This window comes from Garra rufa, chromosome 21, assembly GCF_049309525.1.
Source record: "Garra rufa chromosome 21, GarRuf1.0, whole genome shotgun sequence".
NCBI classification, from domain to species: Eukaryota; Metazoa; Chordata; class Actinopteri; order Cypriniformes; family Cyprinidae; genus Garra; species Garra rufa.
The window spans coordinates 24,906,391-24,922,365 of NC_133381.1; the positions used below are offsets into that span (position 1 = coordinate 24,906,391).

The following is a 15,975-nucleotide window of genomic DNA, read 5'->3' on the forward strand; positions in this document are numbered from 1 at the left end:
ATTTTGTGTATTTGAACCCTTTCCATCAGTGACTATGATTTTGAGATCCATCTTTTCTCACTGAGGACAACTATTACAGAAGGTTCAAATGTTCACTGATTCTCCAGAAGGAAAAACGATGCATTTAGCTCTGGGGATGAAAACTTTTGAACAGAATGAAGATGTGTACATTTTTCTTATTTCGTGTAAATATCATATTTTTCTCATTTAGTACTGCCCTTCAGAAACTACAGAAGATACATGTTTCCCAGAAGACAAAATATGTTAAATTTACCCTGCTCTTCAAATTCAAAAAGTTCTCTCTTAATGCATCATGTTTACCTCTGAAGCATCAGTAAGCGTTTGAACCATCTGTAAGTTATTTATGAGTACCTCACTGTGAAAAGTCTTCTGGAAAACTTGTAAGTATCTTCTGTAGCTACTGAAGGGCAGTACTAAATGGAAAATACGTGATATTTAGGCAAAACAAGAAAAATGCACACATCTTCATTCTGTTAAAAAGTTTACACCCTTGGCTCTTAATAATTGTTTTTCCTTCTGTAGCATCAGTGAGCGTTTGAACCTTCTGTAATAGTTGAATATGAGTGAAAAGATGGATCTCAAAATCATACAGTTATTGTTGGAAAGGGTTCAAATACACAAAAATGCTGAAAAGCCACAGAATTTGTGGGACCTAAAGGATTTTTCTGAAGAACAGCAGGCAGTTTAACTGTGGAGGACAAACAAGGAACTCATGAACTACTATCACTAAACAAACAAACAAAAAATAACACAGCTGTGAATCATTCAGATAACAGCACAGTATTAAAAATCAAGTGTATGTAAACTTTTAAACAGGGTCATTTTTATAAATTCAACTATTATTTTCTTTTTGTGGACTATAAAATGCAAGGTGTATGTAAACATTTGACTTTAACTGTAAATTGGATCATTATGACATTTATATAATGATGAGTCAGAATAACAATTCACAACAATAAAAACCTTACTTTACGGTAATTAGGTAAATGCTCAAAAGTCATAATCTGGAGTAAATTTTACATGATTAGCCACTTACAGCAAATGATTATTATATGAAAATAGTGAGGAGAAGTAACATTAATGTGAATTTATTCACTCAACAGCTTGTGTCACGAAAGGGCATCATTTTAACTACATTTGTGAAAGATATAATGACTATAGTTTTTGGCTAAAAAAATTAGAGTCTGTTTTCTGAATTTTTATTCTGTTCATTTTTCCTGTTCTTTTACAGAAAATAAACCATGTCTGTTACAAATTCATAGAGGCTTATCGAAAGGTCTGCCTTCAACGTGCAGTGAAATATCGAGACATCTTACTGCACAAGATCTTCCCTGGTGGAAGTCCAAGGAGAACATGTTTGAAGATAAAGTTATGTTAGTAACAACTGTGACAATGGCTGTTGAAGGGATACATTTACATTGACTGTTAGTAGCTCATTTTAAATCTGTTTTTACCCTAATAAAGCTGGTAAGAGAAAATATTTAAGTGCTAGTTGATATAAATCCACTGTCATGTGTACTTGTATTTTAAGTGTGCATATTATTTTGTTTTATTAACTTGAATGACCCCTTTGAATGGCCTATTGGGTCTTCTGTTTTAATTTTTTTGCTTTTCAGAAAATCTGTACAACCTGCAGTAAATGGAATGCGTTTTTCCGGCCCCTTTGCTATTCTGTAGCCAACGGGTACAGAAATGCAATAATGAGGGCCCTTTTTCCTGGACGTACTATTATGGGCACCTGCAAATTGTTGAGGTTATGTAGCCACAGAAAAGATAAGGTCAAAAAATGCAGTTAAAAGTTGCATTCATCAGAAATGCCTTTAAAATGTTCTAATGGATGTTTATTGTACTTAAGATCATATACTGTGTTTTGGGGGTGGGGGGGGTGGTCCTCTACTCTACCTGTAAGGTGTAAGATTGTGGTGTTTTACATGAAATACTCAAATACATCAAATAATACTCAAATACATCAAATACTTTTCATGTGATTTTCTCATTCTGGTTGTTTTCTGTTGACAGCAATAAAAAAAAAGCTTTGTTCTTTCATAAAAGTTGTTGTCTCTCATTTAGCAAAGACATACCAAACAGATGCTGTTTGAGCTTTAATAATTTATAATAGCCAGATGATTTGTAAAGGGTACAGTATATACACTACCAATCAAACTTTTTTGAATAGTAAGCTTTTTAATCTTTTTTAAAGAAATCTCTTCTGCTCACCAAGCGTTTATTTGATCCAAAGTACAGCAAAAACAATAAAACTTTTAAATATTTTTACTATTTAAAATAACTGTTTTTTATTTGAATATATTTTAAAATGTAATTTATTCCTGTGATCAAATCTAAAGTGTCACATGATGCTTCAGAAATGATTCTAATTTGCTGATTTGCTGTTCAAGAAACTATTATTATTAATATCAATATTTAAATCAATTAAGTATATTTTATGATTTTTAATTAATCATAAGACCAGCATTTGTCTGAAATAAAAAGCTTTCGTAACATTATATACTATACCATTCAAAAGCTTGGAGTCAGTATATTTTGGAGGGGAATCAAATTATAGAAATTAATACTTTTATTTAATGAGGATGCTTTAAATGGATCAAAAGTGATGATAAAGACATTTATAATGTTACACAATATTTCTATTCTCAGCTGTTTTCAACATAATAATACATGTTTTTGAGCAGCAAATCAGACTATTAGAATGATTTCTGAAGGATCATATGACTGGAGTAATGATGCTAAAAATTCAGCTTTGAAATCACAGGAATAAATCGCATTTTAAAATATATTCAAACAGAAAACAGCTATTTTAAATAGTAAAAGTATTTCAAAATTATACTGTTTTCGCTGTTCTTTAGATCAAATAAATGCAGTCCACAAAAGCAGAAGAGACTTCTTTTAAAAAAGACATTAAAATCTTACTGTTCCAAAACTTTTGACTGGTAGTGTACCAGTTTAAATTTTAAAAAATCTATTCAAAATATGCATTTTTCCCCCAAAAAGATTTTGTTTCCCTGCCATTCTCAGTCACACACTTCCACTTTGAAGAGTTTTAATTCTGTTATATAAAAATAGTTCACCCATAATAGTAGAATCATATTAATAGTAAAATCATCATTTAGTATATAATGTCATTTACTGTTAGGAAACTATACTGTAAAACACTTTGAACACTGTTGAAGGTTCTGACCTTAGGAATATAACTTTAACCTATCAGACAGGATTGCAGTTTTTTAAGGAATTTGAGTTAGAATGCAAACAGGCTAATATAATAATAGCGATCAGCATTTGAATACTTTTTTGATACAGGGTTAGATGAGGGTTTAACTGACTTTGCTTCACACTTACATTTAACACCTTTGTTTGTGCTCACATCAGCAAAACCGAAGATAACAAACGGCTCAAGTGCACTGTCACTTTGAAATAAACTAATTACAAAAAAAGGAATTACGATGTATCTGGCCTGTGTTGTTGGATTATTCATGATTTTCTTTGGTAAGACATTAGAAATGTTTTATAAGCAAATGTTTGGCATATTCACTTGATCTTGTCAAAATTTTTTTGAATTTTAGTGGCATGTTAAACCAGAATTGCATTTTGTTAGAATGTTAAAATTATAATGGAGTTATATTACATGAAATTATATTTTGTGCAGCTGCTGCTGAGAGTTCTTCTTATGAGGGCATTCATGAGACGCTACAGGGGGTCACCTCCTATGACAATGCGAATGATACTTGTAATCCTTCCAAGGTAAAATCTGTGAAATTATTGTCATCTATTTTGTTTAAGGATAAAAAAGGAAAAAGTATGTACTCTATACAATACGTGCTAAGTTTGGTATGACCACATTTCTCTTGATCACCACCCTTTATTATGTTAATGTGCATCTAATTGTAATCTCTCTTTCTAGATTGCCATAAAATGTTGTATATGTATGAAAACGCTACAAAAATATTTACCCAAGATAGATGCTCTGTTTGACAAGGTACATTTTTACTGTTATTTCCTGAATCTGTTTTTAACATTTGTATCATTTGTTCAAAAATGGTGTATTTAAAAATGGGAGATAACTCTTTTAAATTTTCTCTATGAAACTGTTCACAGTAAATGATTTACTTATGTCAGTTTGCTTTATTAAAACCATGTTATTCTTTGTTTCCTCACTCAGAAAATAAACGAGATATGCCAGGCCAACCGATTTTTCTGGAAACCATGTAAAGCGCTTGGCAAAACGATTAAAAAAAAAGTTCTAAAAGGATATTTCCCAGAGCTATCCCCAAGCCGATCCTGCAAAAAGTACAAAATGTGCAAATGAAGAGACTGATTAAACTTAAACTAACAAGTCAATCAAAGCATCAGCTCTTTACATAAGATTGTTCGCTTGTTTACTAATAAATGTTTTGAATGCAAAAGCAGCACGAGCAGACTATTAATTAATGATACTGATGGTTATTTAGCTATTTACACTATTATAGTGTCATTTAGTGACTTACTATCTGTACACCAGCTTTAATTCAGTACATCAAAAAATCAATTAATTGTGACTCAAGAGTTTAGGTACAACATTACCAATGTTTATGTGAATTGAAGAGATCGTCGGTGTAGAAAATGCTGACATGGAGCACTTGTGAGAACACATTTGACACTTTGGTCCACAGTGGTTTTGGTGCCCTGAACATCAGCACTCCAAAAAGCTTGCGTAGACATTTATTACCCTCAGTGTTCTTCATAACTGTGAAGAGGAGGAGCACAGACAAACACAAGAGAGAAAGAGTGTAAGAAATATCACTTCAACTGAAAATCACCCGAACTCTTAAAGAAAGCAGATGTGTTTTAGCTAAGCGTCTTATTAAGTAGAGGATTTGAAAAATAATGTCAGCTGTTGTTCATTTTGGACTGCTTATCGCATGCTCAGGTGAGTTTAGAATTCAACTAACTGAACTAAACTTAAAATCTCTTCTATGGCTCATTCATTGATTTGCATTTACGTAATTATCAAAAATCATATTCATCAAATTCAAGAGTGTTTTCTGTTTTTGTGGTTCAGTTCTTGTTGGGTGTAGCAGCATTCCTAACAAGGCAAAATGGAAGAGCATGCTGGAGAGAAATGAGCTGAACCTTCCAGAAGAAGTCAAACTGAGTCGTGAATTGAACATAGAGGTAAACTAATGCAGTGTATTGCAATATTAAATTAATTTTCATTTTTCCTCGCATTTCACACATTTTTACTATCCCCTGAAGGCTGACATGAACGCCATTATGTGCTGGGTTTGCAAGAAGTCAATTCATGAGATCAAGGGTGTGATTCTCCATGAGATTAAAAAGGTAAACTAAAACGTTCTTTTACTTAAATTCCACAGATGTTTTGCTTGATGATTTAATTATATGTTTCTTTCAGGAAATAAAGTCACTGTGCCATGCAATGAAGATCCTCGAACACATCTGTGAGCACAATGCATATAAATACCAGTTGCTGATAGCTCATCTACTCTTTCCTGGTAATAGTGAACAAACCTGTCACCATTTGAGCATGTGTAAATAAACTGTATTGCTCTGTCTTGATGAACCAAATTATTTTCCAAATGTTTTAATAAATTAGCCTGTTGTGTGTTTAATGTTGCTATGTTTTTTTTTCTAATGCAGGCAATGCAGTGTTACTTTTCTAGAATATTGTGTGTATTATATGCTGTTTAAACCATCATAAGCAAAATCTAATAACCAAGATGCAATAAATTTGTTTATTTGATCATTTACTGCTTCTGACGTGCATCATTTGTTCATTAACCACTTGAATAATAAAACTTGGGTTTTTGAGTAGAACATCTTTCCTAAATATTTCCAATTTTAACTTTTATTTAATCATAAATGTGACCCTGGATCACAAAACATAAGTAGCGTGGGTATATTTGTAGCAATAGCCAAAAATACATTGTATGGATCAAAATGATCAATTTTTCTTTTATGCCAAAGATCAAGATATTAAGTAAAGATCATGTTCCATTAAGATTAATACATTTCCTACCTTAAATATATAAAAACTTAATTTTTGATAAGTAATATGCATTGCTAAGAATTCATTTGGACAACTTTAAAGGTGATTTTCTCATTATTTAGATTTTTTGCACCCTCATATACCAGATTTTTACAGTACCGCGGCCAAATAGTGTCCTATCCAAACCTAACAAACCATAAATCAGTGGAAAGCGTAGCGTAAGTTATTTATTCAACTCTCAGATGATTAATAAATGTCAGTACAAAATAGATACTTATGGCTGGTTTTGTGGTCCAGGGTCACAATTATTCTTACCTCTGATTGAAGAATATTTGACCATGTGACTGCTGACACTATTCCCGCGCTGCTGCCCAAAGGGAAAGGAAGTGCACGTGCGCGCTCACGCGAACAGCGTGACTTCCAGTTTGAAATATTTAACATTTTTAAGCCACCTTAAAATTAACATTAATGTTGTACACATCAACTAAGCTTCAATTTTACCTTCTCCAGTAGTCGATCTAAACACATCTGGGAGAGCGCGTGGAACAATGCGCGTGACATATTTACAGAGCCGCGGTTTTTTAAACTGAGGTAAATTTTGTTCAACAGGTGAAAACTCACTTATTTAGGGCTAAAAAAATCATTATAATCACATTAAGTTTAGCATATAAACATTTAAGCTTAAACTGTACTTATATATGAGTGCTAGGAGTCTTTGTATCTTTATTTCGGTGATTTTAAGACCCTCGTGGTTTATTATAAACAAACAGGAATTGCATAAATAATCACGATTGTTTTTTTATACTAAAATAAATGTGAAGTAATGATTTAGTTATAATTTGTACACAGTGGCAGTTCTGTAATAAAGGCTGATTTAATCATTCAAACATGATTAAACTGAGCCGACCATGGACAGAAACAGCCCCGACTGGACCCGCTCACAGCCTGCAGATCCGACGCGGCCAGCGGAGAACGAGGCCGAACCCAACGGGTCGGAACCAGCCAGATTCATCTCAGCAGCCTCGCAGGAAGACGTCTGGACCGACCCTGCTGATCCAGAGGCAGGAGATGGCCGCCTTCTTCAGACTGTTCGGTGGGTTCAGCAGAACAGCTGCCAGTGGAACTTTAGAAACTGAATGTCACTTTAAGCACCTTATGCAACAAAACGGCAAACCAGATCACTTTTACACTAGTTTTTTTTTTTTCTAGCTTAATTCAGAAATACCAAGATTAAGCTACACTACCGTTCGAAAGTTTGGGATCAGTCTGTCTAATGTTTTTATTTATTTATTATTATATATTTTTTAAAGAGATAAAAGTCCCAATTGTTTGATCAAAAATGCAGGAAAATAAATGTAATTTCATGAAATATTATTGTAATTTCTAATAACATTTTTCTATTTAATATACTTTAAAAAATATTTATTTCTGTGATGCAAAGCTGAATTGTCAGCATCATTACTCCAGTCTTTAGTGTCAAATGATCCTTCAGAAATGATTCTAATATGCTGATTTATTATCAATGTTGGAAACAGTTGTTCTGCTTAATATTTTTTTGGAAGCTGTGATACTTTTTTCTGAATTCTTTGATGAATAAAAAGTTATAAAGAACAGCATTTATTAAAACGTCTTTTCTAACAATATAAGTCTTTACTATCAATTTTTATCCATTTAACACATCCTTGCTAAATAAATGTAATACAAATTCTGACCCCAAACTTTGAATAATAATAAATGTAAAAATAAATAATAATAAAAATTAATGCAGTTCTTTTTTTTTTTAAAACATTTTATTCATCAAAGAATCCTAAAAAAAAGTATCACAGGTTGCAAAAAAATATTAAGCAGCAGAACACTTTCCAACATTGACAATAAATCAGTTTACTAGAATGATTTCTGAAGGATTCTGTGACACTGAAGACTGGAGTAATGATGCTGAAAAATAATAATATAAATTACATTTTAACATAGATTGAAATAGAAAACCACTATTTTAAATTGCAATAATATTTCACAATATTACTATTTTTTTCTGTTGTTTTTTTTTTATTAAAAAAATGCTGCCTTAATGAGCAGAAAAGGCTTGTTTAAAAGACATTAAAAATCTTACTAATCCCAAACTTTTCAACGGCAGTGTATATGGATATATTTCTGTAAAATAAACTAACCTTTTTGATCTGCTGTCTGCTCAGATGATGATCTAATACAGGACTTTCTGTGGATGGACTGCTGCTGTAAACTTACAGACAAGGTAACAAAACATATTTTGGTGTATTTAATATGTAGTGGTTTTTCAATTGTCAGTTTTGAATTAAAAAAAGTATATAGACAGCTGTCTCTAATCTCAATTCTCTCTGTCTTTATTTCATATAGTACTTGTTGGCTATGACATTTGTGTACTTCAGGAGGGCTCGCTTTAGTATTACTGAACACAGCAGGCTGAACTTCTTCCTTGCCCTGTGAGTTGATCATTCTGTGGATGCTGTTAAAAAATTGGCAGAAATTCACAAAAAAATTACAGTGTTTCTACTTTTACAAGAAATCAACACAAATGAAATATTTTACAACACATAAAGACAAAACACCAACAGGTTAAATGTGTAGTTCACTTTCAGAACAAATATTTACAGATAATGTACTCACCCCCTTGTCATCCAAGATGTTCATGTCTTTCTTTCTTCAGTCGTAAGGAAATTGTTTTTTTGAGGAAAACATTTCAGGATTTCTCTCCATATAATGGACTTCTATGGTGCCCCTGAGTTTGAACTTCTAAAATGCAGCTTCAAAGGGGTCTAAACGATCACAGCCGAGGAAAGAAGGGTCTTATCTAGCAAAACGATGAGTTATTTTCTAGAAAAAAAAAGACAATTTATATACTTTTTAACCTCAAATGCTCATCTTGTCTAGCTTGGCAAGACAAGCTTTTGAGATTAAAAAGCATATAAGTTGTAAATGTTTTTAGAAAATAACCGATCGTTTTGCTAGATAAGACCCTTCTTCCTTGGCTGGGATCGTTTCAAAAAAGTGACAGAAAAGTCTTTATTTATGAATACAGTCCAAGTGCTCAATTTTTCATACTTTAGCTATCTGGCAAACACTATGGAAGAAGATGAGGAGGAAACCAAATATGAGATATTCCCCTGGGCTCTGGGAAAGAGCTGGAGGAAACATTTCCCACGATTCCTAAAGCAAAGAGACCAGTTGTGGGCACGCATAGAGTACAGAGCGGCTGTCAGCAGACGATGCTGTGAGGAGGTACGCAGCTCACAAAACAAACATTTCATAGGTTGATGGTTGTAAAAAATAGCTCTAAATCAAATTGATGCATGATTTCAGGTAATGGCTATTGTGCCATCTCACTTCATCTGGCAGCGGGAGCGTGCAGAGCATCACAGCGGAGCTCAGAGACTGTACCAAAACCGTGAGGAGATCCTCGTTCCCCGCGGGCCCTCTGCTTCCCCAGAGCCTTGTTTTCTTTGCGCCAAGACCTCTGCTCGACCTGTGGCTCGTCCATCCTCTGTTGGAGCCCGCTCTTCAAATGTGCCACTGGAGGCCACTGCAAACAAGCGCCAAGCTTCACACAGGCCTAGTAAGATCACCAAAGCTCATCACACCTGTAATTGTACTACTACATCAGGTGAATGAGTATGTGATGCCCCCTAGTGGTTTTGCTGGAAATTTTACTTTGGCCTCAGCTGAAATTGTTTCATATGTGACTCTGGACCACAACCAGTCTTAAGTAGCAGAGGTATATTTGTAGCAATAGCCAAAAATACATTGTATGGGTCAAAATTTTAAGTGAAGATTATGTTCCAGATATTTTGCAAATGTCCTAGTGTAAATATACAAAGCTTAAAGGGGCTATATGTAACTTTTCCCCCAAAATAAACCTCTGTAAACATAATGTTGACTTCTTTGCAGCGGATGACTTGTGAAGTGTGTACGTACGAGCGTGCGCTGCGAGAGCGAGCAGAAAGGAAGAGCAGTTCCGTTTTTGGCCACAGGTGTCAGTCGCGAGTTGAAATTTCAGAAAGTTACATATAGCCCCTTTAATTTTTGATTAGTAATATGCATTGCTAAGAACTTCATTTGGACAACTTTAAAGGTGATTTTTAAAATATTTTTGCACCCCCAGATTTTCAAATAGTTGTATCTCAGCCAAATATTGCCTTTCCTAACAAACCATACATCAATGAAAAGCATTTTTTTTCTGCTTTCAGGTGATGTATAAATCTCAATTTCAAAAAATGTACCCTTATTACTGATTTTGTGGTCCAGGGTCACATACTGCCTCTGTTCAAATATTCACCAATGGCTTTTCTTATCTTTTTTATTATAGGTACATTTACAGGAAGTGATGCATGTCAAGATCATTCAATGGACTGGATCAGTGAGGAGTAGCTCAGATGTCTGAGAGCGACAATAGAATTTCAGTCTCTAAACTGACCTTAGAATAAATGTACAGCTTTGGTGTGAATAGGGTAATAGTCATGTACATTGTTCATAAAAGATGTAAAGAATATGAATCATAAAATACTATGTGAAAGTTTGTACATGTACATGTATTTCACTGTGTCATAATCCACATCACTATTTATTTCTTATTGTTGTACAAAGTACTTTGCTATTTCTCTAGTGTGCACTTTGTTATGTCTTAGACATAAGTGTGAATGAAATGTTTTGGCGTTAAACATGGCAGGATTAATAAGTCTGTGTCTTAGAGGAGTTAACATTTGGCTGATATAAATATATGAATAAACACCTATGAAATTTTGTCCATTAATGGAGCGGATAGATTCATAATATTTCGGCTTATATATGAGTATGAAAGGAAAATGTGCAATAAAATATTGTCTTTTTATTGTACAAGTTTATTAAAACAGCATAAGAGACAGTAGCTTTGTTTCTTGCACACATTTATTGTGGAACATCTATTTTAAGATTTTTCGTAGTTTTATGAGGAATGCTGAAAAGAAACACATTAAAATCAGACATTGCAATAGAATTCTTATAACATCTTAGAACACAAAAATCAAGAGCTAACTCACCCGTATGGCCAGTCTGTTCAGGATGAGGACGTGCAATGTACGGGACATCTCCAAACGCCACCGGATCTTGACCATTCAAATCCCCTTAAATAGAGCATGATTTACAGTTGAGGTCAACAGTTTACATACTCCTTGCAGAATCTGCAAAATGTTAATTATTTTACCAAAATAAGAGGGATCATACAAAATGCATGTTATTTTTTGTTTAGTACTGACCTGAATAAGATTTTTCACATAAAAGACATTTACATATAGTCCACAAGAAAAAACAATAGTTGAATTTATAAAAATGACCCTGTTCAAAAGTTTACATACACTTGATTCTGATACTTGTTACCTGAATGATCTACATGTGTTTTTTTGTTTGTTTTTTTGTTTAGTAATAGTTGTCCACAAGTCACTTGTTTGTCCTCAAAGGTTAAACTGCCTGCTGTTTTTAAGAAAAATCCTTCAGGTCAAACAAATTCTTTGGTGTTTCTGCATTTTTGTGTATTTAAACCCTTTCCAACAATGACTGTATGATTTTGAGATCCATCTTTTCACACTGAAGAAAAAGAGCTAGGGGGTGAAAACCTTTTGCATTTAAAGATCAAGGTAAATTTAACTTATTTTGTTTTCTTACAAACATATAAGTGTCTTATATAGCTTCTTAAGGGCAGTACTAAATGAAAAAAAAGAAGATATTTAGGCAAAATAAGAAAAATTTACACATCTTCATTCTGTTCAAAAGTTTTCACCCCCTGGCTCTTAATGCATCATGTTTCCTTCCTGAAGCATCAGCGAGCAATTAAACCTGTGATAGTTACATATGGGTCCCTCAGTTGTCCTCAGTGTAAAAAGATGGATCTCAAAATCATCCAGTCATTGTTGGAAAGGGTTCAAATTCACAAAAATGCTGAAAAACCTAAAAATTTGGATTGGATTTGATTATTTTAACTGTGATTAGTATTTCAAACTGTGAATGATTTTAACTGATGTTTGGATTTTTGTGTAATAAGCAAGACTCAATCTGTGACTCCTTTATGAAGTAAAACAAAAGCGACAAACATTAGAGGAAAGACTGGTATTAAAGAGTTCACCTTTTGTGTCTTCACTTGGTTCACATTCGTCGTCATCATCATCATCTTCACATGGAGCTTTTCGTTTATTAAATGTGCCGTCTTTTTTAAATGATGGGCCAACAAGCCAATTTCTGTACTGAACCTCAACAATGCGTTCACAAACCAAAGGAAGAGCAGAGCATCGCAGACCCTCCAACAGATCAATGACCTGTGTGATACTGGTGACAAAATCAGAAAAACATTTAAAATTCACCATTCAAAAGATTCCAGATAAATGCTGTTCTTTAGAATTTTTTATATATAAAAATATAGTTTCCACAAAAATATTAAGCAGCAAAAACTGATTTTAACATTGATGGTAATAATGTTTCTTAAACACCAAATCAGCATATTAGTATGATTTCTGAAGGATCGTGTGACACCGAAGACCGGAGTAATGATGCTGAAAATTCAGCTTTGCTATCAAAAAAAAAAATTCCATTTTTAAATACATTTAAAAAAAAAAGAAAACAGCTATTTTGATTTGAGATAATATTTGGTAGTGTATGTGTATGCACAGAGTTTTGAATTACTTTGCTTGATAAACAGCACACACAGATCCAGGATGGAGGTGAGGAACCACCGCAGGTAAAGCCAAATGTGGATTAACCATATCCAAAGCAACCTAAAACACAAAATGTCTTTCATATACATACAACAAATTATTTTAATATAATAAAATTCTAAAACACATCACAAGGTGTGGCTCCTCACCGAGTTGAAACCTCGCCCTGCCAGAAGAGGTCCAGCAGATATGAGATCTCTATGATGAAACTGAACATTATCAGGCCATTCCTCTCCACGCCGAAGACTCCACGAGGACCGCCAACGCTGGTAGTTTAATACAGCCTTTCTATGATGGTCTTCTCTTATCTCCACACTCAAAACACTTCCTTTATTACCCACTGATAACACAGACGTAAATGAATGCAGAGTGATACATTGCAATAGTATATCTGTAACAGTCTGGAAATAGACAATAGATACAGAATCTGCTAAATGTTATTTATTTTACCAAAATAAGAGGAGTCATACAAAACGCATGTTATTTTTTATTTAGTACCGACCGGAATAAGATATTTCACATAAAAGATGTTTACATATAGTCCACAAGAGAAAATAATAGTTGAGTTTATAAAAATTACCCAGTTAAAATGTTTACATATACACTGTGTTTATACCTGAATGATCCACAGCTGTGTTTTTTTTTTTTTTTTTTTTTTGTTTAGTGATAGTTGTTCATCAGTCCATTGCCTATCCTGAACAGTTCAACTGCCTGCTCTTCTTCCATAAAATATTTCAGGTCCCACAAATAAATTGTTGTTTTTTTTCTCAGCATTTTTGTGTATTTAAACCCTTTCAACAATGACTGTATGCTTTTGAGATCCATCTTTTTACATTGAGGACACCTGAGGGACTCATGTGCAAGTATTACAAAAGGTTCAAACGCTCACTGATGCTTAAGAAGGAAACACAATGCATTAAGACATGAAGGAAAATTTAACTTATTTTGTCTTCTGGGAAACATGTAAGTATCTTCTGTAGCTTCTAAAGGGCAGCACTAAAAGAAAAAAAATATTATATACAGGCAAAATAAAAAAAAAATGTACACATCTCATTGTGTTCAAAAGTATTCACCCCTGGCTCTTAATGCATTGTTTTTCTTTCTGGAGCATCAGTGAGCGATCTCAAATCTTACAGTCATTGCTGAAAAGGGTTCAAATACACAAAAATGCTGAAAAACGAATAATTTGTGGGACCTAAAAGATTTTTCTGAAGAAGAGCGGGACAAATAAGGGACAACTATCACAAAAAACAAAACAAAAAAACAGTTGTGGATCATTCAATTAACAACACAGTATTAAGAATCAAGTGAAAAATTATTTTCTCTTGTGGACTATATGTAAACGTCTTTTGTGTAAAGCATCTTATTCAGGTCAGTGCTAAATAAAAAATAACATGCATTTTGTACCATCCTCTCATTTTAGTCAAATAATTAAAATTTTGCAGATTCTGCAAGGTGTATATAAACTTTTGACCTCAACTGTACTTGTGGAGGACAATATTACTCATAACCTCATGACTAATCATTATATTGTGGTTTATGAATACCTAAAAGACAGAAAAGCGTCACATACCTGCCCTGGACAGGAAGAGGCTCATACCTCCAGATCCAGAGCCTGATTCCAGAACACAATCTCCTTCGGTCACATCCATCATGGTCAACATCGCACTAGCGTCCTGCAGAAGACATGGATCCAAGAAACTCTTTTGTTTTTACTGGCACAAAACTTACACAATGTAACATTTTCAACCTGAACTAAACAAAACGAAACAAATATCACAATTTATTCAAATATAGAAATTAAAGGCATGTTCATTATAGAAAAGGTGTGTTGAAGTCATTGCATGTACAGTATTTTAAAAATTGCATTTTAATAGATTTTGTAATAAACTGTGTAAATGACTGATTGCTGCTTTGTGATGTTTATTTCTTACTTTAGGGTATGCAATAGCTGGCCCTCTCTTCATGAAGAGAGTAAACTCGTCCAGACTGGGTCGACGAATGACAATTGGGACTCCCATTGAAGTGCGTATGATGCTTCCAGCAGGACGGCCCTCCATGTCATTATGAGCTAAAAATCCCCAGCTGCTATGGAGCTTCAGTCCTTCCTTTAGTTGGAACATCTTCCGAAACTCTAAACGTCTTTTTCGACTGAACTCAGCCAGCAGAGTCTCTCCAAAATGTAATGGCCTTTCCCCAGGAACACACACATGATGTGGAGCAAAAGATCCTTGAGGACCCTCTGTTACTTCTTCTCGCTCCGTCTCCGGATTCTGACTGTCCTGTTGCACCTCAGTGTTTCTAGTGTCTCGTAGAGCCCAAACCTCTTGGCTTAATCTGTCTTCAGGCAGAAGCTGACTGACCCTCTCCAGTGGGGACAGAGAACGACGTCTTCCAAACACAGAAGCTCTTCGAGAGAGCTGTGGGAGAGTGGATGCAGGAGCGTCTGAACTACTGTCATCTCTGCCTGAATCATTTGGGCCAGTGCCAAAGTTTCTCAGAGCACAGAGAAATTGTTTATTGCGAACCACATTATGTCTCTCCAAACATGTGGCTTTGGCAAATTGGCGAGTCATAAATGAGAGACCCAAATGTATTGTAAAAGTCATGGTTTGTAGCTCAACAGAGAATGACTTAAAGGATGAAGATGACACACTTTTATGGTTTGTTTCTTCTCACCACACAGCAGCTACCTGAGCGCTTCTACACTGACCAGAAATAACAAATTGGTAGAAAAAGACTAAACATGCATTATATTAGTCACTACAAATTACGTATCCAATAACCTTTGTAAAATACAAAGGCAAACAAATTCATAGTAAATAGATTCTTTCGAACGACCTGTCATAATACCTAAGTAATTCGATATACAGTTATTTGCTGGCTGGATACTAGTTTAAGTTGCACCTTAACTTGAGTCCATTATGTTAGAAGAAAAACAATTTATCAGCGCAAGCATGATTCTTACTGGGCGCCGCCATGATGGAAAGGACGTCACTAAAGGATGCACTACTACCTGGTCGCCGGTAGGCGGGTTCTTTCTTCTTTTTCATTAGTACAATAATAAAGCTGACAACGTTCATTCTGTTCCGTTATGTACCTGATTCCGTTTCCCTTATGATACATATCGTTAAAAGAAAAAATATAGCTATTTATAAGGCTTGTATGATTTGCCTATAATATTATTTCTTATATAGTATCAAAAAAGTAATTAAAAATTAATTAAAAATAAAAAATCCTTTG

At 34.1% G+C, this 15,975-nt stretch overlaps 2 protein-coding genes across 2 annotated transcripts; one reads left to right on the forward strand and one right to left on the reverse strand.

Moving 5' to 3' along the window:
- Positions 1–6,882: 6,882 nt before the first annotated feature.
- Positions 6,883–9,664, forward strand: spdya (speedy/RINGO cell cycle regulator family member A). Its single transcript, XM_073826574.1, has 5 exons — positions 6,883–7,112; positions 8,212–8,270; positions 8,393–8,478; positions 9,103–9,274; positions 9,356–9,664. Exons 1-5 carry the CDS (start codon positions 6,908–6,910, stop codon positions 9,662–9,664), a joined length of 831 nt encoding a protein of 276 aa, XP_073682675.1. The 5' UTR covers positions 6,883–6,907.
- A 701-nt stretch (positions 9,665–10,365) lies between these two features.
- On the reverse strand, positions 10,366–15,704 carry trmt61b (tRNA methyltransferase 61B). Its single transcript, XM_073827335.1, has 7 exons — positions 14,667–15,704; positions 14,306–14,408; positions 12,882–13,072; positions 12,701–12,792; positions 12,147–12,346; positions 11,068–11,151; positions 10,366–10,985 (listed from the first exon to the last, which is right to left on the reverse strand). Exons 1-7 carry the CDS (start codon positions 15,339–15,341, stop codon positions 10,951–10,953), a joined length of 1,380 nt encoding a protein of 459 aa, XP_073683436.1. The 5' UTR covers positions 15,342–15,704; the 3' UTR covers positions 10,366–10,950.
- Positions 15,705–15,975: the final 271 nt, after the last annotated feature.

Coding starts and splice junctions, on each gene's coding strand:
- spdya (XM_073826574.1), top strand. CDS start 6,908: ATGATTAAACTGAGCCGACCATGGACAGAAACAGCCCCGACTGGACCC. Junction 7,113..8,211: donor CGCCTTCTTCAGACTGTTCG/GTGGGTTCAGCA, acceptor CTGTCTGCTCAG/ATGATGATCTAATACAGGAC. Junction 8,271..8,392: donor GCTGTAAACTTACAGACAAG/GTAACAAAACAT, acceptor TATTTCATATAG/TACTTGTTGGCTATGACATT.
- trmt61b (XM_073827335.1), bottom strand. CDS start 15,341: ATGACTTTTACAATACATTTGGGTCTCTCATTTATGACTCGCCAATTT. Junction 14,409..14,666: donor CAGCTATTGCATACCCTAAA/GTAAGAAATAAA, acceptor TGTCTTCTGCAG/GACGCTAGTGCGATGTTGAC. Junction 11,152..12,146: donor ACCAAGTGAAGACACAAAAG/GTGAACTCTTTA, acceptor GCTCTATTTAAG/GGGATTTGAATGGTCAAGAT.